Source organism: Hordeum vulgare, chromosome 3H (assembly GCF_904849725.1).
Source record: "Hordeum vulgare subsp. vulgare chromosome 3H, MorexV3_pseudomolecules_assembly, whole genome shotgun sequence".
Taxonomy (NCBI): Eukaryota; Viridiplantae; Streptophyta; class Magnoliopsida; order Poales; family Poaceae; genus Hordeum; species Hordeum vulgare.
Window position 1 is genome coordinate 543,380,390 of NC_058520.1, and position 25,204 is coordinate 543,405,593.

At 40.8% G+C, this 25,204-nt stretch overlaps 1 protein-coding gene across 3 annotated transcripts; it reads left to right on the forward strand.

Annotated features, from left to right (window-relative positions):
- The first annotated feature begins 2,123 nt into the window (after positions 1 to 2,123).
- LOC123444859 (E3 ubiquitin-protein ligase BRE1-like 1) lies at positions 2,124 to 19,071 on the forward strand. 3 transcript variants are annotated; one of them, XM_045121723.1, is made up of 20 exons: positions 2,124 to 2,356; positions 2,841 to 3,491; positions 5,300 to 5,461; positions 5,543 to 5,630; positions 5,889 to 6,092; positions 6,203 to 6,370; positions 7,180 to 7,370; positions 7,462 to 7,545; positions 8,015 to 8,134; positions 8,227 to 8,413; positions 8,507 to 8,667; positions 8,760 to 8,831; positions 8,989 to 9,065; positions 9,273 to 9,467; positions 9,638 to 9,710; positions 9,787 to 9,873; positions 17,877 to 18,014; positions 18,092 to 18,294; positions 18,381 to 18,546; positions 18,625 to 19,071. In XM_045121723.1, the coding sequence occupies exons 2-20, from the start codon at positions 3,390 to 3,392 to the stop codon at positions 18,754 to 18,756; spliced, it is 2,610 nt and encodes an 869-aa protein (XP_044977658.1). In that variant the 5' UTR covers positions 2,124 to 2,356; positions 2,841 to 3,389; the 3' UTR covers positions 18,757 to 19,071. The 3 variants fall into 3 exon arrangements, with proteins under 3 accessions (XP_044977658.1, XP_044977659.1, XP_044977660.1); XM_045121724.1 differs by lacking the exon at positions 2,841 to 3,491 and having other exon boundaries at positions 2,125 to 2,356; XM_045121725.1 differs by lacking the exons at positions 2,124 to 2,356; positions 2,841 to 3,491; positions 5,300 to 5,461; positions 5,543 to 5,630 and having other exon boundaries at positions 5,988 to 6,114.
- Positions 19,072 to 25,204: the final 6,133 nt, after the last annotated feature.

Genomic DNA, 25,204 nt, shown 5'->3' on the forward strand with positions numbered 1-25,204 from the left:
CAGATATAATCCTTAAAGTTTTATTGTTTGGTAAAGCCCTTTCTAGCACCTTTGCAAGAGGGGGAAATTCATCTTCTCCAATTGCTCTACCATCCCTTACCGCTCCCATTTTGTGCTAGTAGCTATGCGTTATTTCTCTCTCTTCCTTGATCATGAAAGTTTTCAGTTTTGAGCTTTGTTAATGGAGTTTAACTATGTGATGTGTCTCCTCCTATCTATTTTATGGTGAATTGAATCATGAGGGAATTTATTATTTAACACTGTTTTTAAATTTTATGCCGCATTTGACATTGGCAAATGATTTCTTCCCTATCTAACAACAAATCTAAAGTTTATGCCTTTTATGTCACTTATGTCCATTTTGAGCCTAAATGACACTTGAAAAGACCCTTTTGCCCCTCACGTGGTACGTTTGTGCGCGTGCACATGTGTGCTATTGATGATGCGTGTGTGTTGTTGCATGTTTGCGTGTGCGTGCGTGCGTGTGTGCCGTTGCGCACACGTGTGTGTGTTCCTGTGTGTGATGTGTGCATGTGCATGTGCTACTGCCGCTGCACGTGTGTGTGCTGCCCCGCACCAATGTTGTGTGTGCTATTGCCCCGCACACACATACCATATGAGGGGCAAAAAGATCTTTTCAGATGTTATTTATGCTCAAAACGAACAGAAGTGCCATAAAAGTCATAAAATTTAAACTCGTTGTTAAATAAGGAAGATAAAAAATTCAAGTGTCAAATAAGGAATACAATTTAAGATAGTGTTAAATAAGGAATTGTTTTTTGAATCTTACCCATGCTACGCTTTCTTTATGTTGGATTATATATATATATATAGAATCAGTGACATTATTTGATGCACATATTGTATAATTTTCGAATATACCCATAATGACACTGAATGACTCTATGGATTAAAACAAGAACGATCATGATGTGATTGACTAATATAATTTCTAGGGCTGCCTAAAGTAAACTTGGTAAAAAGTTCGGACTGATGAGGCCAACTGGGACATTGGGCGGTATGGTACGCGACATGTATTTTGCGACTTGGTAGAGTCAAGTCATGGCTAGTGGCGTTTGACGGAAAATAAATGGGCTAGATTCGTGCCTGTGCAAATCTTAATTCATAGAGTCAGTGATGTAATATCAAATATTCCCTCCGCTCCTAAATATAAGACCTTTTAAATATTTCAATATGAATTGCATACAAATGTATATAGACATATTTTAGAGTGTAAATTCATTCATTTTATTTCGTATATAGTCCATATTGAAAGGAAAATGCTACACGCCCGTGAGCTGATCTTTTAAACCGATCAATCGGATCGTGAGCTTTCGGATTCACCAGATCAAGCAAACCAAGCACGCCTCGATTTATGCAGCATAGGTCTTGTTACGGAATTATTTTTGCAATATAGGTTATGTTGTAGATTTTTTTTGCAACAACTGCTTTGTTACAAAAATTATTGTAATTGATGTTTTGTTATGATTTTTTTTGCAATTGAGATCTTGTTACGGAATTTTTTCGTTGTATATATTTTGTTACAAAACATAGTCTCATTCTAGACCGTTGCAATATGGTATATCTTTCTGAAACATAGTTTGCGTTGCACAAATGCGTTCAACGAAGGCCGCGTGTCATGCAGGGGAGGTGGCGGACACGGCCGATGCGATCCATAGGATGATGGTAAGTTTTTCCTATACTGAAATTTGTAAAAGGTTTTATATTTAGGAATGGAGGGAGTATTTCGTAATTGCAGCATTGAGACTGAACCTCTATAGCACCTCACGTGGACCGTTCATGTCCAATCCAATGGCTAACAAATGAACAAAGTCAGTTGACTGTAGCGTCTGTGTCTTGGCTCTTCAAGTCAGAGAAGCCACAGCGGTATGATATGTGGGCCCATGCTGCTGGGCAGTAAAATGAGAATCTGACTGATCCCCGAATGAAATGAGCTAGCTGACGAATAAACACTAAAAAAAAACCTAATCCACCGGCCTGCTTCTTCTCCTCACTCAGCTCCGCCGCCGGCGCCACCCCGCCGTCGACCCGCCCCCCACCCCTGTAGCAACCCCGCCTCCCCTCACCCAGCGCGGCTGCCCGTCGCGGGCCTCCCCCTCCCCCCCCTCCACCAACCCCGCCGCCAGCTCGTGTCGCCTCTCCTCACCCCCTTCAGCTACTGCCACCCGGCGACGCCTTGCCGCGCCTTGCATCTCACGGCGCCCTCCGTCTCGCCGCTCCTCTGATGCCCTGCATCCGCCTCGGTGCTTCCTGTTCACCTGAAGGTCCATCGAGGTTCCTCCCCCTCTTAAGGCCACCTCACATCTGAATCCCCTCCTGAAGTTGCTTTTCCATGGTGAGTGGAACAAGTTTTCTACGTACAAGATTGCATGAATTATCCTAGAGTATGAATTTCAGACCGATGCCAGAGCTAAATAATGTGCAACATCTCATGTTTTATGCCTTCTTCTGGAAATGATGTGCAGCATATATAATTTGGTAGATAGATTCTCATGGTGGAAGGTATATGGGGAAGCTTATGCCACTACATGCTCAATACTGCCTGTTATTTTGCACTGTTCTTAATTAGAGTATTTGTTCCTATGAAGAAAAAAAGAGACGCTGCAGAAAATGGCATGATTGCAGTCAGGAATTAGTAATCAGGAGTCATCTGCAATTAGAACTTACTGGTTAGTGCACTGTTTTAGAAGATGTCCCTTTCTGTTCGTAATAGATCTTAATCTATTTGGAAACTTGGCGGTGTTTGTACCATTGACCAGCATTGCTGACTTGTATGCACTTTCACACATTGCTGAGTTGTATGCAATTTCACCCTTTAGGTCTAACTAAGGCAAGAAGAGAAGTTGTGCACCAAACTTTGCAGTGAGGTAAAATTGCAGCTGAACAAGTATGTGCATGCCAACTATTATAGTGGGACACGCATGCAAGGCGCAACTGGATTGCCAAAACCGACTTAAACAGACTTATAGCCCTAGGTTAAATGACTTTTTCCGCTCTCCTTCGCCGTCTCTTCCTCTTCCTCTCCAGTCTCTAGAGCCTAGACTTTTCACACAGTATACGCCTATGCACTGCACACCAAAATTACCGCTAATTCTCACCCTCTCATCTCCTCAATTTGATCTGATCCCCTGTAATCCCAAATTAAGCCGCACAGTACAGTTACCAATTCCCCTCGGCCCCGTTCTGCGAGCAAACTCTCACAAATTTGCTGCCTCTGCTTGATCCCGTGGTCGGGTAGGATTTGGGTTGTGACGTCGGGTTTGGCTGGTGCTGTGCGTGCTCATGATGATTGGTTTGGGTTTTTCTGAGTTTGGTGTACTCCACATGCGGCGGATTAGACGAGGTGGCGGCTGGTCAGGCTTGGACCTATGGGAAGCACCGGTGAGCCCGATCGGAAGCGGCGGCTCTCTGACTCCTTTGTATCTCCCACCAAGCGCCCATCACTTCCACCTTCCTCCGACGACAGGAAGGTATACAACTCATTTGAAGTCTCTAAGTAGTTCACTGTTGTTATGGTAAGCAACTGTGTGATGATTTATTACTTCAATTGTTTCGATCGTGCATCAGGTAGTCCAGGTCAACGACCTTGCCAGGGTAGTTCATGAATCGATCGGAGCTTCTGATATCTCAATAACAGTCATTACCTAACAAAAAGAGTCATTTTACCTAGGGCTACATGTCTATTTAAGCCGATTTTGGCAATCCAGTTGCGCCTTGCATGTGTGTCCCACTATAACAGTTTGCATGTCCATACTTTTTCAGCCGCAATTTTACCTCACTGTAAAGTTTGGTGCACAACTTCTCTTCTTGCCTTAGTTAGACCTAATTGTCTTGCTGAAATGTTCACAACATATAGGTTGTTAGATATACACCTCATTTAGAGTCTTTAGGCAGTCCGCTATTGTTCACGACAAGAAGGTACACGGCTCATTTCAAGTTGTCAAGTAGTTCACGCTTGCTTGCTGTAGGCTGGTATGTAAAGGCTTGCTACTTTACTTTTATTTGTATCCTTTATTAGGTAGCTGGGTTCAGGACATTGCCAGGTTAGTTCAGGAGCTTCTCAGATCGCAATATGAGTTATTTTACCTTTGGCATATCCGGTTTTACCGGATTGGCCAGCCTGCTTGTGTGCAGGATTTACCTTGGAGGTTGCATGTGTAGCATACTGACATACGCATGAATGGTTGTCAAATCCGCATTTGTTCAATCATTACTTTATCTAACTGCAAAGTCTACTGTACAACTTTACATGTTGTTTCCCTTAGTTAGACCTAAAAAGTCTTGCTGAAATTGTTCAGGACATGATTGGTGTTATATAGTAAAAGCCGTGTCGCCAGGAAATTAGGTAGCTGGGGTCAGCGACATTGCCAGGTTAGTTCAGGACCTTCTCAGATCGCAATATAAGTTATTTTACCTTGGGCATATCCGGTTTTACCGGATTAGCCAGCCTGCTTGCATTCAGGGTTTACCTTGGAGCGTTGCATGGGTAGCCTACTGACATATGCATGAACAGTTGTCAAATCTGCATTTGTCAATCGTAACTTCATCTCACTGCAAAGTGTACTGTACAACTCTACATGTTGCCTCCCTTAGTTAGACCTAAAAAGTCTTGCTGAAATTGTTGAAGACATGATTGGTGTTATATATCTATACCAATATAAGAAGACACAAAGGGGCAGATCCAACTGATCTCAGCCATCAAACCAGGTCAATCCAATGACCTAGACTGCTTCAGTGACGAGTGCTCAACGTGTTTAACGTACAATTAATATCATACCAAATATAGCACTAATCATATAATTAACACAAATAATATCATACTTAATATCCGCATGCAATTAATATACTGCCTAACATTAACGCGTATTGCACGTACACATTTACTAGTATATAGTAAAAGCTGTGTCATGATGGAAGCAAATCTAGTATGCATTTAGAGAGATGATTGAGGATACAATAGCATGTACCTTTGCAAAAAATTGGACATAAATTGCGGCTTGCATTTTAAATATAGCTCTATTTGGTATATGTTGCGATGTTTAGACCACCGTGCATATGGATGCACCAAACAGATATACGATCATTAATGCACTTCTATTATTTGCCATACTGCTTTCTTCTGCAGATTTTGTTCTTGCATCGTTCATTACAGCAGTATTGTCAAGCTGTGCTCATAAACCGGGTTTCCTTTTTGGGCCTTTTCTACACTGTGTTTTCATTATTCTTTTCTATATTTCTATATTTGTTGATAACTTGTAACTTTGTTCCTGGTTGGCAGCTTGATTTCGCTGTACTTAAATACAGAAACCAAAAGCTTTCGGAACAGCTAGCAGTCCATAAGTTTGAGTACCATGCCCTCGAGGGTAAATTTGACGATCTCAAGAAGAAACAGAAGGCTCACCACGAGACCCAAGATCTAGCTAACAAGTCTTGGGAGCATGTAAGCTAAAACCAACCTTGTTGTTACTGCAAAATACCACAAGTCTTCCTTTTTTTAACGGTAAATGCTATACTTGAACAGCTTGTGAGAGATTTGAAGGCTATCTCTGTTTGCAAAAATGGATTTCATAATTCTTCCTGCAGTGCAGGTCCTAGCAATGTGTCTACAGGTATGACTTTCTTCTTACCTGAATTGATTTGATTGTCAGCCAATAATGTTTTTTTTTTCATGTATAAAAAGTTGTAATGGAAGCAGTATATGTGTCTTCTCCACTCTTGTTAGGATTTGCATGCAGTTTTTTTTTTCAATCTATGAAGCTTGCACTTCATTGTATTTGATTTATGTTGGTGGTTGTGCTTTGTGAAATATTCTGAACTCAGATATTGTGCCAAATATTACAAGATTTAGTTTCTACTTTCCTATTCAGATGGCGCATGCATCCCGAAAGACAAGGACTTTCTTAGCAGACTTGTTGAGACAGGTGCCGCAGAAAGTTCAGGTTGCCATTTGGAAAACCATGTACACTTGTCAACTACCGATGTGCTGCAGAATATATTGTTCTCATCAAATGATTCATGGCATGCAAATAAGAAGTCACTGTTAGATCCCTATGCTGCATTACCTGAAAATGGTTTGTTCTTCACATTTCCTTGGTAATAATTTATTTAGTAATTACAGCTGAAGGACTGCAAATTTCATACCCCTTTGGTAGCACTACCTTATTTTGTTTCTACACTGCAGAGCATAGTAGGGAACTGCGAACTACTGGTACTGAGCTATCACTACAGCTTAATGATGCCATACAAGAACTTAGTGATCTCCACTTGAAGCACAGGCAGTTAACAAAGAAGCACCACGACCAGAGTTATTTAATTGCTCGAAGCAAAGCTGAACAGAAACGCCTTAAAGGTATCTTTGCATAAACACGAGATGCTTTACATACGTAGATATGGCTACATACGACAGATTATTAATGTTGTATTATATTTATTATTTTGATATCTTCCATACCTGCCAATACTCTTTTTGATATGCCGCGACATCATGCTTTCCCCCGAATCTATCAATATCTAACCACCTACTCTCCCTAAATCCCTTCCCACCGACGATCCCTCGGCGTGTTCCTACCGCCACAACCTTCTTCACTCGCCTGCTGTTCTTGCCTCGTAGTTGTTACTGTTTCCTACCTCTGGTCAGACATTGACAATAGGAAGGTTTAGAGAGGATGTTGAATAGAGATGAGAGGGAACAGAGGGGTCGAGAGATGATATATAATAGACATGAGAGAGTTGGAGAGAGATCGGAAGGAATGGAGAGATCTCAGCTGGATTGGGACACAGAGGCGATTGGAAAGGAGATCTGGATATGCGAGAGAGGCGAGCCGGGGTTGCCTCACTAGAAGCACACTGCATGCTGGACTGAGCCAGGATGAGATATACTTGCTAGGTAGGATTGTTTATGTATTCTGCTAGATATACTTGCTAGATTTCTGTACTTACGCAACAATAGTGTACTTATTTTGTTTTTGAGGATTACGGGGTCATTTCAACCGTATTGACCAACCTAGTCAAACAGTGGCTCTTCAGACTGATCAAACATGAGGAACTATTTAGGCAATGTTTGCACACTCATATATGCCTATGATGCCTATGATGCTATTTGCACTAATGTTAAGGATCGTCAAATCGGCTTGACTGAGATGTTTTTAACTTTTCAAGAGGAGTTCGCAAGTGCTGTTGCTGAGTTGGAAGAAAGCAACCACAAATTGGCAGTCCTCAAAGCACAGGACCATACACATGGAACTTCAATCTTATTTCCAAATTTAGGAAATAAAAGCTTGCCTGAGGATAATGTCAGAGACAAACAAAAGGAATTGCAGGATCTAGAGGCATGTCACAAGGAGCTTACGGTAAATATTAAGTACCTTTTGTTAACTTCCACAGTGTTGCCTATGTTTTCTCTGAACTTAATGAATTTGCTTGCTCTGTTATTTGGATCAGGATCTGATTTCACAACGTTTGGTGGAAACAAGGAGACTTCACGAAGATAGAATTGAAATTTTGAACAAGTTGTCTACCTTACAGGTTTGCATGCGGCTTGTTTAGGTGTGCCAGTACCAAGTGAAGTAACGCTGTTCCACCTTTTTTGAGGGCTGTTCCAGGGTTGATATGTAGTACTAGTATTTTCCACCCATGCTTTGCTGCAGCGTTTTTGGATTTCCTTTCCTACCAAGTACCAACACTAACGAAAGCAACCCTAGATTATCTGTAGTCTCCAGAGGGTGACATACAGATGTACCATTCAAAAAGTGATGTTTTTTCATGAAATCTACGTTTTTTATTTTCCATGCTCTCAACTAAAAGATGCCTAATCAAGCATCTTTTAATTATTTTAGAATCTGAGGTTGATGTTTATTTTAGTTTGATCTATTCGCTACTATTTCAATGATGACATGGCTTAATTGAGATTCCACATTGGAGTCAATCTTAGAGTAAAGGATTTCATTAAATATTCTTGCATGCCTCACCTTTGTAATTTATTATTTATGACCAGAACACTACGATGGATTTTAAGAGCATTTCTTCTTCAAAACCTTTCCAAGTTCTGAAGGATCAACTCCAAAACTCACGAGCAGAGTTGGACCACTGCCGAACACTATTAGAGAAATTACAGGTGGTTACTGCTCTGCATAATTTACATGTCATGTAGCAAAGAGCCTCAGCTATGTATGTTATGTTTGGCTAAGCTTCCACTTGCCTTTTCAGGTTAATAAGGATAAATTGATATGGCAAGAAAGGGAAGTTAATGTAAAAGTTGATCTGTCTGGAATTCTTCATAGGGTATCTCTGAATTATGAGTCAAGCATTGCAGTCTTAGAACCGAATCAGCGGAAAGTAGTTGATGAAAAGAATATGCTTGCGCTGAAACTTGAAGAATCTTTGAGAGAACCTGGTATGATGATTCTTATTGGTTTTTCTAACAACGTTGAGTTATTCTCTTCTGGCAACATCCAAATATAAATAAGTAAACACTTTCAATATTCAGGTCGGAACCAAACCATATCAGAATTTAAAGTGCTGGTGTCATCGCTGCCAGGAGAAATGGGTGCTATGCAAACTGAATTATCCAAGTACAAGGATGATGCTTCAGAATTGCATTCTTTGCGAGCCGAAGTTCACTCTGTTTCTGATATTCTGGCTGGAAAGGTAAATTTCTTTATACGAGCTTGTTGAAGATGTTTACGAGTGTTTTGCGGCTGTTTCAGTTAAGTTGTAGCCATTCGTTTTGTGCTTTACAGGAGCACACTATCAACGAATCATTATGTAGATCTGCTCGTGCAGGATCTGAGATAAGGGATCTACAATCCAGGGTACTGATATTAAAAAAATGCTGATTTCACTAGAATTGTTTTGGATTCCATTGTCTTCACCAGCCATCAGGAAATGGCTTGTTTTAACTAGTTTCTTTGATTTCCATTCATGTTGTTTTTATGAATTCTTAAACCATTGAATTCACATGATGTGTAGGTTTGTGAGCTAAGACAAACGAATTGTGAGCTGAAGCTCTTTGTGGAAATGTATAAGCGTGATTCTATTGATTCAAGGTGGTTTTATTACAGCAGAAATCTTTCATGAAACTACTTCTAAAATTTGTCGTGTTTCACTATGTGTGTTCTCCTATTTAGTCTAGAGATCATATCATCCGAAAATAATATATTGTGCTTTTAAACGTTCTCTAGTGTCAAATTCAGTAGTCCTACTAAAACAAACGTCTACCGTTCTGATGTCCACCCCTTATTGTTTTGTGACAGAGATGTGCTGGAGTCCAAAGATAGAGAATATTGTGAATGGGCTCATGTCCATAGCCTCAAATCTTCTCTTGATGAGAGTAGGCTAGAACAGCGTGTTAAGGCAGCCATTGAAGCTGAAGCAATGTCTCAGCAGAGACTAGCAAGTGGTGAAGCTGAGATTGCTGAATTAAGGGGGAAGATGGAGAGTGCCAGAAGGTACATTTTATTTATACTTTTCCGATGTAGTTTCTCTACTGGATATTTGGAATCTCTACACTTTGCTGTGATATGCCATCACATGTGTTGAAGCAGGCAGAAGCTAGATACATCATCTATTTTTACTTGTGAAAAAGGTGCTAACTGGTGAATTTTCCTGTGTGTTACAGGGATGTTGGTAGTTTATCTGAATTATTGAAATCAAAACATGAAGAAGGTGAAGCATACCTGTCAGAGATTGAGGTATGTTTCATCTCTATATCTTCGTAAAAATACAGAAAATCAGCATTCTAGAAATGCTCATTTTTTGACATTTCAGAGTATTGGGCAAGCATATGAAGATATACAAACACAAAATCAACAATTGCTACAGCAAATTATTGAGAGAGATGACCACAATACGAAGGTAATTTTATGGACTCATTTGCTGTCTGTGTTCATGTTGATGTATCCTTGTCTTCAACATTAATTAGTGTAACCTTTAAACCACCCACTTATGTCCACGATGACTGGTTTCACTTAAAGCTTGTTCTTGACTTCAGTTCCCATAACTAGATGCCAATAATAACTTAAATCTGCAACTAGAAAGGTTTAGATTGCCACCATGATTTTATCCAGGTTTTCATGTTGGTAATGGTAATTTTGTCATGGGACCCGCCAGAGCATTATAATCTCCTGACATCAGATTAACAAAAAAAGTAGAGCAAGAGCATCATATTTTTCTTTTGAGCATGGCGGATTAACGCCCTGGTTTATTTGTTGAAACCAAGACATATTAGTACGATACTTCAACAGATTTCTGTTTTGAGCATGTATAATTAATCCCCCAGTTCATTTGATGAAATTTAAAACATTAGACATGTACAAAAGTTCAACACAGAAGCACCATCACAAAATCAAATTGTGCTCTACATGCCAGGTGATTTGTAACACAAATTAGTAGACTTTCAAGACACATAACCAAAATAGCAGTTTCAAGTTCCCTTCTGCCAGTATCAATTTAGGCTTGATTTCATGAGACAGAAGCACCATCTACAAGCTGAATTTCATTCTTTACCATGAGATTGTCTGAGCACGCGGAGTCGTTGTTGATGGGCTTAACCTGCTTCATACCATCCGCACTGACCGGCATCATGGTGTGTTCGGTGTATGGAGTGCCCTTGGCTCTGCCGCCATGCTCAGTTGAGCTTTGTTGGGTGTGTTTGGTAGGGTGCATGAGCTCAAAAGTTCTTTTCTCGACCCACTTTTGAGTGTTTGGTAGCCTGCACGGGGCCTCCTCAACATGCACGAGCTCAGCCTAAATACCCTTATAGCATGCACGAAGAGAGAACACCCCAGCAGCCGCTGGTCAGCATGCATGAGGAAAGGGAGTGACAACTTTTTTTTAAAAATGTTCAGACTTCAGATTCTAAATAAATAAACTTACAAAAAATGTTTAGAATACCCCAAAAATATTCAGATTTTTCAAATTTTTCCAGATTTTTTTTTCTAAAAATGTCAAGATTTACAAATTTTGTTAAATTTTTTGAAAAATGTTCAAAATTTCAAAATTTGTTTAATTTTGAAAATAAATCAGAATTTCGAAATTTGATTAATTTTTTAGAAAATTGTTTTTTCAAAAAATGTTTAGATTTTCAAATGTTTTCTTCTAAATTTAGAAAAATATAAACTTCCTAAATTTGTTTTATTAAAAAATAAAAACTTTGGAATTTTGAAAATGTTTATTTTTTAAAATGTTTTTTTTGAATGTTTCATTAAATTGTTTGCATTTTTGAATTTTTTTTGTTCACCTATTTGAAAATACCGGTTGTTACTCTACCGACCGACATGTCTAATCAAATGCAAGCTGCCAAACAGAGTCTCAGCTTAGTATGTCTCAGCATATACACTGCTACCAAACAACAACAAATGCATGTACTCTGTATGAGAGGATAACAACCATGCTAGGTTAGGAATGCTATCAAATACACCCGTTGTGACCAGTGGTGGAGGACGAAACTTTTTTGAGGTGGGGTGAACTCTTAAGTCAAAAATATTTTTTGTGCACAACCAACATAAATAATACGAACAAACAGTGCACACCAATATTTTCATATAATCCTAAACAGAATAGCCAAATACATTGAAAATGCAAACATATTTTAAATAGAAGGACGACCTAAAACATACTGATAAGCAAAGATTTAATGGCGTGTAGAAGACCCAGGCAACGGTAGTGCCCTACCCTTGTGAAAATCTTCCTTAATTTTACGAAGATGAAGACTTTTGAATATCCCTCGCTCAATGTAACACACCATCAAGTCATTGAGCCATCCATCGGACATCTTGCTACGCAACTCGGTCTTAATGATTTTCATTGCTGAAAAAGCCCTTTCAACTGTTGCCGTCGCTACCGGTAGTAGCAATGCCAATTCAATGAGGCGATAAACTGTGGGAAACATGATGTACCTTTCAAGTTCAATCATCTTTTTAGCTAGGCTTGCAATATCATGACATTCTCTAAAATCTTCAATTCTTCTCATATGAATAATGAATAGCTCAAGGTGATCTTGTATATGTTCACAATCATAATTAGAGAAATCCTCATGATAAATCTCTATGAGAAGAGCAAGCTTATTGATATTGAACCTAGAAAAGGAGTCTCTTGGGTCAAGACAAGAGAAGTTCTAGAGGAGCTCTGAAGATACCTCATTAGAACGATGATCAAACTCCATGGTGATGGAGTCTATAGCAACATAGAAGGTGTCTACACGGGAAAAATGATCAACAGTGACGTTGTTTCTTCCACCTTTTCTTGATTTTCGCCATTTTGTGAAGGTGTCATCCATACTTGGTATTGGAATTTTGTTTTTGGTGCAGAATGCTTTGACATCTTCCAAGAGTGGCTCCCAACCATCATTTCTCCAATTGAGCAAATGTGTTCTCACATCCATAACCAATGACATCGCCTGAAATGATACAATTATGAGTTTAGATGCAACCTACTTACATGAACAAAACATATCAAAACTAGATACATATAACATACTCTATCTCTCTATCACATACCCGAACAACATTTTGATCCTTCTTTTGCAATAGAAGAGATAGATCATTTTCATACGAAGGATTCTCAACATCATCTTTAGGATGAACACAAAGCTGGAAGTCTCCATTTGATGAACCAAACCTCCTGCCCTACATGGAACATGCACATCCTTCTCAACAATGCCCAAAACTTTCCCGGGTACTTGGATTAGTGATGCTGCGACTATCAGCAAGTACCTCAAAGTATCGCTTCAAATATGTAATTCATCACAATAAAACTGCAATCAATCACTGCAATCTATCTCCTTGAGCCCTTCCTATCACAAAATACAGAGAAAAATACCTATGCCCATTCTTATTTGCCATTAATTAAGCCTAAACACGTGCATGCATTTGATTAGGGCTGCACCTTGGTCCTGAAGTTTTGGCTTTTGGGACCAACAAACCCAGACGGAGGTAGTATAAGGCACTTAATTTCATGTGCAGTCAAAGTTTTAGAACTTTGACCTCTAATATTTGCGGAAGTATAATGATTTAGCATGTAAGAATGGTATTGTTCCACTGTCTTGCAAAATAATTTTGTGTCATGTTTTTACTAATTTTATAAATAAATTTGTAGTCAAAGCTGTGCATTGGAGACTGGAAAACCAAATATGCCTTATCTTTTGGAACAGAGGGAGCATTTATAAGAAATTAGGATCGACTTCTGAGAATATCAAACTATTTCTCGTATGGTTTTGGTAAATACCACATTAGCCACATTGAGGCGAACATTAAAAGGACACAATGGCATTTTACTTTTGTATTCCTGGAAAGCAAGTATTTGTTAGTAGATGTTATATAAGCATATGCATGCATGGCTTAATGACTGGTTCCGTATACCTGCATACTGGTCCTTTTTTTAACCAACAACCAAGAGGCCCGGCGACTGCGAATAGCTGGGACAAGAAAAAAGACTGCATTACAAGCTCTTTGGCGTATGAGGATTGTTTCAGACGCCTATATCTGGATAGGAGTGTAGACGACATAGAGAAGTACAAGATGGCAAAGAAGGCCGCAAAGCGAGCTGTGGGTGAAGCAAGGGGTCGGGCGTATGAGGACCTCTACCAACGGTTAGACACGAAGGAAGGCGAAAGAGACATCTATAAGATGGCCAAGATCCGAGAGAGGAAGACGAGGGATGTTGACCAAATCAAGTGCATCAAGGACGGAGCAGAGCAACTCCTGGTGAAGAACGAGAAGATTAAGCGTAGATGGCGGGAGTACTTTGACAAGTTGTTCAATGGGGAGAGTGAGAGCTCTACCATTGATCTGGACGACTCCTTTGATGATACTAGCAGGCGTTTTGTGCGGTGAATCCAGGAGTCGAAGGTTAAGGAGGCTTTAAATAGGATGAAAGGAGGCAAGGCGATGGGCCTTGATTGTATCCCCATTGAGGTGTGGAGAGGCATCGGGGACATAGCGATAGTATGGCTAACCAAACTTTTCAACCTCATTTTTCGGTCAAACAAGATGCCAGAAGAATGGAGACGAAGTATATTAGTACCAATCTTCAAGAACAAGGGGGATGTTCAAAGTTGTACTAATTACCGTGGAATTAAATTGATGAGCCATACAATGAAGCTATGGGAGAGAGTCATTGAGCACCGCTTAAGAAGAATGACAAGCGTGACCAAAAATCAGTTTGGTTTCATGCCTGGGAGGTTGACCATGGAAGCCATTTTCTTGGTACGACAACTTATGGAGAGATATAGGGAGCAAAAGAAGGACTTGCATATGGTGTTCATTGACTTGGAGAAGGCCTATGATAAAGTACAATAAAATGTTATGTGGTGGGCCTTGGAGAAACACAAGGTCCCAACAAAGTACATTACCCTCATCAAGGACATGTACGATAATGTTGTGACAAGTGTTCGAACAAGTGATGGCGACACTGATGACTTCCCGATTAAGATAGGACTGCATCAGGGGTTAGCTTTGAGCCCTTATCTTTTTGCCTTGGTGATGGATGAGGTCACAAGGGATATACAAGGAGATATCCCATGGTGTATGCTCTTTGCGGATGATGTGGTGCTAGTCGATGATAGTCAGACGAAGGTCAATAGGAAGTTGGAGTTATGGAGGCAAACCTTGAAATCGAAAGGTTTTAGACTTAGTAGGACTAAGACTGAGTACATGAGGTGCGCTTCTAGTACTACTAGACACGAGGAGGAGGGGGGTGTTAGCCTTGATGGGCAGGTGGTGGCTCAGAAGGACACCTTTCGATAATTGGGGTCAATGTTGCAGAAGGATGGGGATATCGATGAAGATGTGAACCATCGAATTAAAGCCGGATGGATGAAGTGGTGCCAAGCTTCTGGCATTCTCTGTGACAAGAGGGTGCCACAAAAGCTAAAAGGCAAGTTCTATAGGACGGTGGTTCGACCCGCAATGTTGTATGGCGTTGAGTGTTGGCCGACTAAAAGGCGGCATGTGCAAGGTGTGGCGGAGATGCGCATGTTGAGATGGATGTGTGGCCACACAAGGAAGGACCGAATCCGGAACGATGATATACGAGATAGAGTTGGGGTAGCGCCAATTGAAGAGAAGTTTGTCCAACATCGTCTGAGATGGTTTGGGCATATTCAGCGCATGCCTCCAGAAGCCCCAGTGCATAGCGGACGGCTAAAGCATGCTGATAATGTCAAGAGAGGCCGTGGTAGACCGAACTTGACATGGAAGAGTCCGTAAAGAGAGATCTAAAGGATTGGAGCATCACCAAAGTACTAGCCATGGACAGGGGTGCGTGGAAGCTTGCTATCCATGTGCCAGAACCATGAGTTGGTCGCGAGATCTTATGGGTTTCACCTCTAGCCTACCCCAACTTGTTTGGGACTAAAGGCTTTGTTGCTGTTGTTGTTGTTGTTGTACAAGCTCTCTGGCCTAGTCCACTAACTCCTTTGTGTTTGCAAAATTGGATTAACCAAACCTTTTGTTTTGGTTCAGCATGTTTTTTTTTTGGTTTGGTATAGATATGCACCGCCCTAATGCCAGCCAAGTGGACCCAATGTGTGTGTGTGTGGCAGAATTAGTGTGGCATCCTTCCTCTTTGCTTCTTGAACCAGGATAACACAATAAACATCCTGTATCCTCATCCTACAAAGCATGGACACGGCAGAAACTGCAAACTGCCATCCTAATTCGACGGGACACGGCGATACGGCCAGACACGCCAGATTACGCGTGTCCCCCAATATCCCCTGATTCTGAATTAAAAAAAAGGAAAGGAGCCAAGACATGGCTGGGATACGTTGTGGAGACGGGAAGCCCAATAACAAACAGCCTCGGCCCGATACAAACCATATTTTCCAGGGCCGCACTCACACACACGCTCCTGTGAAACGAACACTGCTCCCAATTGAATGCAACGTCAGTGCCGCCTGCCTGGACTGGACCGCCGCCGTCGCCTGGACTCGACCGCTGCCGTCTAGATTCGACCACCGCCACCTCCGCCCTAACCGGACCGCAGTCGCCTGGACTCGACCTCCTGATGGCAACCACGCTTGAGCAGATAACCCAGCAGTCTCTGCTCAACCCCTTCATCTCCTTGCTCGATTTCTTGCTGTTGAGCTGCTGCTGCTTGCTTCCCCATGGGGCCATGCCATTGCTGCTGCTCTTGAGCTACTGCGCCCTGCGCACTTGCATGCTGGTGCCTGGTTGTTGCTTGATGTTAGGGAGCATGGCGTGAGCGCCACCGCCGGGTGAAAGCTACATACTTACATCTTAGTTGAAATGACATGGGCCTAAAGGATCAATTAATTCAATCGCTGAGCACGTGAGAAAGGAGACATCAGACAACAAATTGAAATGGGACAGTATTCTGATCTCTTCTTAGTTTCTCTTCAAAATTTTTTTGTTTTTAACTCTATATTGCATGGCATGTTTTAATCATTTTTATATATACTCGCCGTATCCCTGAATGGCTGTTTTTGGAAAATGCCGTATCCCTTATCCCCGTCTTTCCGTCCCCGTGTCCGTGCTTTTTAGTCCTCATCAATGCCTCGAGGCCATTGAGCCCACCCTAACCAAAGCTGTCAGCATCACTATTTGAGTTGATGGCCTTGCCGTGAACCACCATGCTCACCTTACTTCTGCTTGAAAATTTAGTACATTGCCTGCCTCTCCATCTGCGTAGCCTACCCTTCTCCATGCTTGCTTCCTTCTGATCTGCAGCAGCTGTGAGGGAGAAGACACGCTAGGATGGCATCCAAAGCATTCCCATACTGCTTGGAGAGGAAGGCAGACAGGAAAGAGAAGGGGGTAGAGGAGGGAGGAAGATGGGAGAAAAGAGGAGATGCAAACGATATATATACATTGAGCCCATAACCAGTTGCACCCAGACAGTTCTAGGCCACTTTGGAAGTGGGTTTTGATCCAGACTGAGATAAATCTAGGTGTCTGGAGAAATAAAAGGCAAGATGAGGGGGTTGAGTGAGACAAAGGCCGTGACTTCAATACAATTTGCTATTTTCTAAATCTACTTCTAAGGAACTGATCCTTCCTGTGCTAATGGTCTTTTATGGAAGTAACATGCCAATGCTGCCACTGTGGGATTAGTGCTGATATCTTGTTGATATGACAAACTACTCCCTCTGTTCCTAAATACAAGTCCTTTAAGGGATTCCAATACAGACTACATACGGAGCTTAATGAGTGAATTTACACTCTAAAATGCGTTGACATACATCCGTATGTAGCCTGTATCGAAATCTCTAAAAGGTCTTACATTTAGAAACCGGGGGGGGTAGTATGGTAATAGATGGATAACACAAGCAAAGGTCAAGATAACTCTTGATTTGGTCATGCAAGGAGCAGAAACCGGCATACTTTGTGCAAAAGCACAAGAATCTGTTCCATTTTCTTTGGCAACATCATCTTCCATGTCACTTTGTTGCCAGCTAGACAGTTGGACTATTCTTCAGCATAATTTTTATCATTTTATTTCTACTGACTGGTCCAAACATCGCTCTTAACACCTACTGGCATGATGGTCTGTCTAAACGGGAGCACATGCCCAAGTTGGATGGATCAATATCTTGAAAATAAGTAGTAATATTCTTGTTGTGGTCCGCCAACATTCCCAACTTTTGTTCAGCAACAAATGACAGCTACGATTATACAACAGAGAGAAGGTGTGATGTTGCATACTGAAGTTCTGTAGAAAACCTCATATTAGTAATGTGTGTGCATATTTGGCTGATTAATCAGCATAGCTTGTACAAGAAAAATCAACCATGGTCATTTTAGAGTCATGTTTATCTTTATTTGTCGGAGATAGAAGTATAAGAATATTTTTTAACAGCAACCTGTACTGCACCATCTTATGTTTACATGTTACTACAGATCTTTATGGAAGGTGTTAAGGTGAAACAGGCACAGGATACTTTGCATTTAGAGGTATGCAACCTGAACAGGAATTTATGGCAGGCAAAGAGCTTGATCGATCTCTACAAAGATAAAGTTGCCCAGTTAGATGACAAGGTAATTTAAACGCATCAAGGGGACAACATCATATTTTAGGGAGTGTTGAACACATGTTTTTCCTTGTCCATTTGCAGTTAAAAGTTTGGTCAGAGCAGATAGGGAGACTTTCAGAGGATGGACGGCGATATTCTGTTTCTTCAGGCCATGCTCAACGAAAGCTGGTGGATGTACAGGGAGAGGCTCAACAATTGAGACAGTCAATGGATGAAGTACAAGCCAAGGTTGGGAGGAGTCGACTAGAAGTTTCTGGGTTGCTTGTAGAATTAGAGAAGGATAGGTAATTGCCTGCAGAGGTTTATTTTTTTCATGCTTTGTGTGACTTCCAGATTTTTTCGTGTCACAAGTTGAATGGTGTTTTTCCAGGTTTAGTAAGAGGAGAATCGAGGATGTCTTGGAATCGATGTCAAGAAAAGCTAGTTCTCTTAGAGCAAAGACAGAGGCTTCGTCAGTGTTGGAAAAGGTTCATCAGGAGGTGAATGAGTACAGGGGAATACTGAAATGTGGTGTGTGTCGCGACCGACAGAAAGAGGTGAATAGTGCCACCTTCATTTCCTATAACCTTGGTCACGATATCAACTCTGACAACTCGTTCTTCGGTGTCGCTTAGGTCGTGATCACCAAGTGCTACCATCTTTTCTGCAATGACTGTATACAGAAGTTGCTTAGAAACCGTCAGCGAAGATGTCCTTCCTGTGGATTAAGCTTTGGGGCTAATGATGTGAAGCCGATATATATATGATGTTGTAGCAGGGTCATCTAGGACAAGTGACTGAAGTGCTGCTTGCTTGGTTCAGTCGAAAATGTGGATTAACTTGCCAAATTTCTGCAAAGAGGACCCATAGCATACCTTAGGTTGTAGGCACAATGCCCGTGGCTTGTGCTATGCCAGTGGCACGCCGCTCCTTTGTAAAGTTTGTAATTTTCTTGTTGAAATAGCTGGTAGTCGTAGCTTGCATATGCATTCTGTTATTCTATTTGACATGTCAAGAGGAGTCAGTGCTTGCAAAAACATGGAAAATCTGAGATGCATATGATATACACCTCTCTTCCCATCCGGCATCCCAATAGAATTTTCCCTTTGGCACTGTTTGGTTAGCACTGCCTCGGCTAGGATTGGGGTCGAAACTTGGTCGAATAATCCCTTCACCAGAGGTATCCTGCTCCTTCCTCCTCAACTATTATAACACCTTCAATCAGATTTCACGGGGTGTGGAGGAAATTATCAAGGGCAAGTCGCCGGTGTTTTCCGAAGGCCTGGCTGTGCGAGAGCCCCGCATAAACCCCACGCCCCGAATGGTGGCGCTGTCAGTGGATGGATCCTTCAATGATACAGATGGCTCGGCTGGTTCAGGTATGATCTTGAGGAATGGTACCGGTGGTGTGATCTTTGCTGCTTACCGCAGGCTATTTCTCTGCAACGACGCCCTGAAGGAGCTACGTGCTATTCTAGAAGGTATTAAACTAACAGTTGAGCATTCCAACTCCACGATCATGGTGCAATCAGACTGTGTTGTAGCCCTTAAAGCTATATCTGATGCATCCTTGGATAGATCAGCCTACGGCCATATGATCCAGGAGATTAAATTCTTTTTAAGTGATAGGGTTTTTGTTTCTGTAAAAGTTTCTCGTGATCAAAATAGAGTTGTAGATTGCTTAGCGAAGTTTGGACGGTGTGGAGATAGCACACCATGTTGGCTAGGGCAACCTCTTTCGTGTGTCAGTGAATCTTTACCTATTAATAAAGCACATATTGCTTCTGTGGTACGTTATTTAAATTGCCCTCAAAGTTAGCTTAAATTACCCATCATGCCACCGTTAAGTAATAGAAAACGTTTCACAAAGCAAAAAATCTCGGACTTGGCCGGCCAATGTAAAAACATCCTATATTGCGCTCTGCACCTGGGAAAATATCCAGCACACCGTATGGGCCGGCCCATGCACAGGCGCCAGTTTTTTCAGTTCAGTTTATTTATTTATCTTCAGTATTATTTTATTTTTCTATTTTAAATAATTTAGAACTTCAAATAACCTTTAAACTTTTAGTAAACTTAAAATTTTAAATCAACATATTTTAAAAAATAAAATGTTTGTGACTTCAAAAACTGCTCGGAGTTTTTGTAAAAAATGCTCGCATATACAATAAAATGTTTGCAAGTCTGAAAAAATGTTTGTAAAATAAGAAAAGTCCATGATTTCAAATCAAACTCCATGTATTAAAAATTATTAAAAGCATTTAACAAAATTCTTTCTAATTCAAAATATTTTAATGCATTTAAAAAATGTCCTAAAATATTAAAAATAGCTAATGCCTGTTTTGATAGTTTCTTTTTTTATTTAAATTTTTCCGTTCCATTTTTGTTTACTTCTAATTTAAATAATTTAGAATTACAAAAGCACTTGCATATTAAAAAATAGGAATTTTGAATTAAAATGTTGACGAAAACATAAAATGTTTGTGGATTCAAAAAAGGCGTCGTTTTTTTGCAAATTAGAAAACAATGTCCGCGAATTTAATAAATATATTACTAACTTATAAAATTGTTTGTTTATTCAGAAAAACTTCATGTGTTTCAAAAATGTTTGTGAATTTAAAATAAAATCCTCCAACATAAAAAATTATGTTCGTCTTTTCTAGAATTGGTCGCCAATTCAAAAGAAAATATTTAAACCCGTTTGAAATATAAAAAATATTCATGATTTTTAGTAAATGTTTGTAAATTGTAAAAAATGTTCTCGATTTTAAAATTGTTATCATATTTGTCAAATTGTTCATGAAAAATCTAATGTATGCAGTTAAACATTAATGCTTCTAAGTCTTTGTGAAAATATACCCGTGTGATTTTTGAAGAATTAACTGATGGATGGATCGGATTATTATTGTATGTTTTCTAAAAAAAATTCTTGAAATTAAGAATAATTCTTTGAGTTACCAAGATTTTTGACAACCATGATATTTTTTTTAAATGTAAAGGTTGCTTCAACTTGTGAATAAATTTAAAAGAAGAAACATTTTCTTGCATTTGTGCATAAAATTTGAAAATCAAGCGATGATGTGTGAACGTAATGTGGTCATCATCATTGAAGATTATGTTTTTTTTCTCCCGTTGCAACGCACGGGCCATTTTTCTAGTTAGTCCCTAAGGATTGTAACTCTGTTATCTTGGAATAAAATCCCTGTGGGTTCGCAAAAAAAACCCTTCAATCCCAGCGGTACAAACCTGGATGGTTTTACTCGCTGCCACATCCCGTCCCAAACCGACAGGTTCTACCTCTATAAAATCCTCTCCCCCATGTCCAACAAAATAAATAAATAATCCTCTCCCCTATCTTGCGAATTCTACCCGCGCCACAAACGGGATTTGTTACGCCAAAAGAAAATCTCGAGTCGCTTCTCCTGACCTGTGACAGCCCGAGACCGACGCTTCAGAAGATTCTTCTTTTATTCCGTTGCTGGCGTGTGATTATTATTATTTGTCGCTTCATCATCGCATCATGCACATCATCTGCATTGCATTGGCATCCCGTTGCCGTTAGTTTTCAAACTTGCATCCGATATTAGTTGCCGGTTCTCTCCGTTTTTGTCGTTGACCGTTTTAAACCCGACCACACTCGCACGCGCTCGCGGCATCGTCATAACCTTGTTTTTAAAAGTGTGTATAAAATATTCTTGGATTGGGTTGAAATTTGGCGTGCGGTCTTATTTAGATATAGGTAGGTCGTGTGCCAATTTTTGTTGCAATCAGAGTCCGTCTGGTACCTGAACGATCGTCCGTAGCGGCACCGTCTTCGGTTATTTATCGGATGCTTTCGGTGTTTTAAATCGCGTTGCCGCGCCGCACCGTTTCCCTCTCATCTCCGCCTAAGCCACTCTACACGGCCTAACCTAACCCTAGGACGTTTCCGGAATGTCCGATCGCGATCAGAGGGTCCGAAAACGTCCGGAATCAGCTAACCCTAGCTCGTGTCTATAAATAGACAGCCACCCTGCCTAATCTGGACCCTAACCCTTCTTCCACATCGGTTCCCGTGCCACCCTAACCCTAGCCACCGCAGCCTCCTCCCTCTAGCCGCCGGGCCCGCCAAGCCCGTAGCCGGCCGGCCCGCCCCGGGCCCGGATCAGGCCACCGCCAGCCGCAGCCTCACGCGGGAGCTCCTCCCGTGGCGCTCGAGGAGCCGAGCCCGTGTGGTCGGTCCACACCGGATCTCCAGCCTATAGCTCGCGCCGCCTTGCCCTAGTGTCGTCGGAGTACGCCTCGTCGCCAGCCATGCCAACCTCGCGCCGCCCCCAACCTGCTCCCTCCGCCCCGAGCGTTGACCCTCTCTCTCACCTGCTCTCTCTCCCTCCCGCGGGAAGATCGAGCCGCCATGATCGTTGACTCGCCGGAGTTCGAGTAGGTCGGTGTAACATCCCAAATTTTGGAATGTTAATATAATTATTAGATTGATTGTTTGTTTGTTTGAGTGATTGAAACTTGAGGGAAATTTGAAACTTAAAAAAAAACTTTGAATGAGAGGGAATAAAATGACTTTCCCCTGTTTCCTGTGAATTCAAATTCATAGATGTAAAAACAGTGAGAGAAGATAGCATGACTTATTCAACTATAAAGAATTTGAATCAAGGTGGCATTGGAATTTCTTTCGATATTTGATTCCAATTATTTTGGCATAAGATTTCAACCACAAAATTTTCCTGACAATATACTTGCCAAGCAAGAAAGAGAGGAGGTAAGATGACACCCCAAAAAAAAGGTCAGTAGAAAAAGAGTGCCAAAAAATTTAAAGACAAAATTTGTGTTTTATTGGATATTTTTTAGAAAAATAAGTATTTATAAAGTTTTTATTTTCAGAAAAATAAAATGCCCACGTGATGGGAAATATTTTTCTGAGAATTTTGATATATAATACTTCTATATTTGGAGTTATATTTATTTTCCTTTTTATGTTTTACTTTCCTATTATAATAAAAAGGAAAAGAGATCACTTTTATTAGGAAAGTACCTGGGCCACGTTAGGAAACGAATCTGGCCCAATCCATACCTTCTTCTTCCTCCTCACGACCTTCCTTCCTTCTCTCGCCATGGCAGAAGCTTCCGAGGAAGCTTCCTCTCCCAGATTCGCGGGATTCCTTCCCTCCCCGCACCTCCCACCACCCCTATAAGATTGCCCCTCCTCTCCTCGTTCCATTTTCCCCATCAGCTCGCCCTCTCCCTGCCCGTAGCCACGGCGCCCCCACCATTGTTGTTCCTTCCACGAGCAGAACAGAAGGACGCCCAGGAGCCCTGACGCCCCCTTCCTCGCCTCCGGGACCCTCCGCTGTTCCCCCTCCCCGCCGGCGACCCTCCCCTCGCTGGAGTGCCCCTCCCCTCGCCGGGGCAATCCCCACCTCGCCGGCTAACCTCCCAGCCACGGCCAACCTTCCACGTGAGCTTCAAAAAAATCCCGTCACAGTTTTTTTTCGGAAAAAAGAGCAAACTTATAAAATTCATATCTATTAGTCTATAACTCCGAATTAGTTGATTCTTTTTGCATTAGATCACAAATTTCTTGTAGTTTCCGAAAATATATAATTTGACTATGTTTGAAATTATAAAATTTGAGTTAGAACAGATTTGGTTTAACTCTTGTTTTGCTTATACCAGGAGTTTAAAAATAGATTCTAAATTAATTCCTTTTGCTACTGTTTCCTATTGATCATATTTTTCAGTAGTTTAAGTTTCATTTTTTAAAAATATTTTTACTTGGGGTTTTACCAAAACAGATTCTATTTTAGTTCTTTTAGGATTATAGCTATTTCTTTTTCTATATTTGTTTTTAAATTACTTTCTTGTATATTTGAGAAAGTTTATATTTTGTTTTATGTTAGATAAGAGTAGGTTTTCAACAAAAACAAAATTTTATTTTTATTTGTTATCATGAAATCAATTCTAGTTCTCTAATAACTTGCAATTGATTTCCCTACTAATTTACTCCCATTTGAAAATACTTTCAAATAGTTTTATGAAAAATACTTTATTTTATCTTAGTTAATTTTATATTTTATTCTGTGTTATTTTACTATTTTAGTGTTTTATTTTCAGTTAGAACAAAAACTATTTAGTGCTTGATGTAGTAGAAGACTCCTAGTTTTCTTTGAAGTTTCCTTTGGATTCTTATTCGCTCTCTCTTATTGATTTTGATTGCAGCAACTTTTATTGTTGTTTGTTATTTGATTGCTAGAATGATTGCTAGTGTGAGTGCTTATGTGAATACTATGTTTGCTTATATAGATTTCATCGGAGAGTGACGAATAGTTCTATCAAGTTGTTTATCGAGAACGATAATTCTTCTTCATCAACCTCACCAGGCAAGTCACGTGATCATATCATTACCTATGTTTTATATGCATTGTAGTTCTACCTTTCTTCACCCAATTGCATGCAAAGTAGGTACTTGGAAATTTTAGATCTTGATGTAGTATCATGTGGTAGGCACCCACCCCCTTGTTACTCTGGTCGGGACGTTGTTATGTTGTGCTCCTAGTAGACGGGGTTATGGTTGAGTGTTTACCATGAGTGTTGTGAGAACTTAATAATCAAGACCTGAAGACTCCAAGACTTGCAAGACCTCATAACGAAATATACCTCGGGGTGAAGGACGGTTTAGATGGGCTTCGTGGAGAAACAAGTGGACAACCCGGGATGCATGGGGAAGCGCCATGACATCTTGCGGAAAGCTTCATCCAGGCCCAAAGAGATGGACGGATATTTTCAAGACCCAAGGCTTACCTGCACAGCCACAAGTCATTATGGGCTCTGGCTTGGTTGGACAACGTGGTGACTCTGGACAGGCGGTGCTACGAGATGTAGAAGAACGGTAGGATTGGATGGGCACCGTCAGAGTCTCAGAGGAACCCGTTGAAAGACCATGTTTTGATCATCCGGTTCGCAAACACCCTGAAGTGCGAGGGCTTCAACGGAGGCGATCAAATCTTGTGGGGAACGTGTGCAAAACTCTGCAGAGTACTCAAACCTAATCGATTAGCCGTGTCCACGGTCATGGACAACTTGAGCCAAGGAACTGAAACTATCGGAAACTCCCAACATCATTATATATATTTGATGTGGGTAATATGGATAACTTGGGTATGAGATCTGGTTGGTGGAACCATCTCATTAACAACCAACTACATAGTAATATTTTGCTTTTAG

Coding starts and splice junctions, on each gene's coding strand:
- LOC123444859 (XM_045121723.1), top strand. CDS start 3,390: ATGGGAAGCACCGGTGAGCCCGATCGGAAGCGGCGGCTCTCTGACTCC. Junction 9,066..9,272: donor CGTGATTCTATTGATTCAAG/GTGGTTTTATTA, acceptor GTTTTGTGACAG/AGATGTGCTGGAGTCCAAAG. Junction 9,711..9,786: donor CATACCTGTCAGAGATTGAG/GTATGTTTCATC, acceptor TTGACATTTCAG/AGTATTGGGCAAGCATATGA.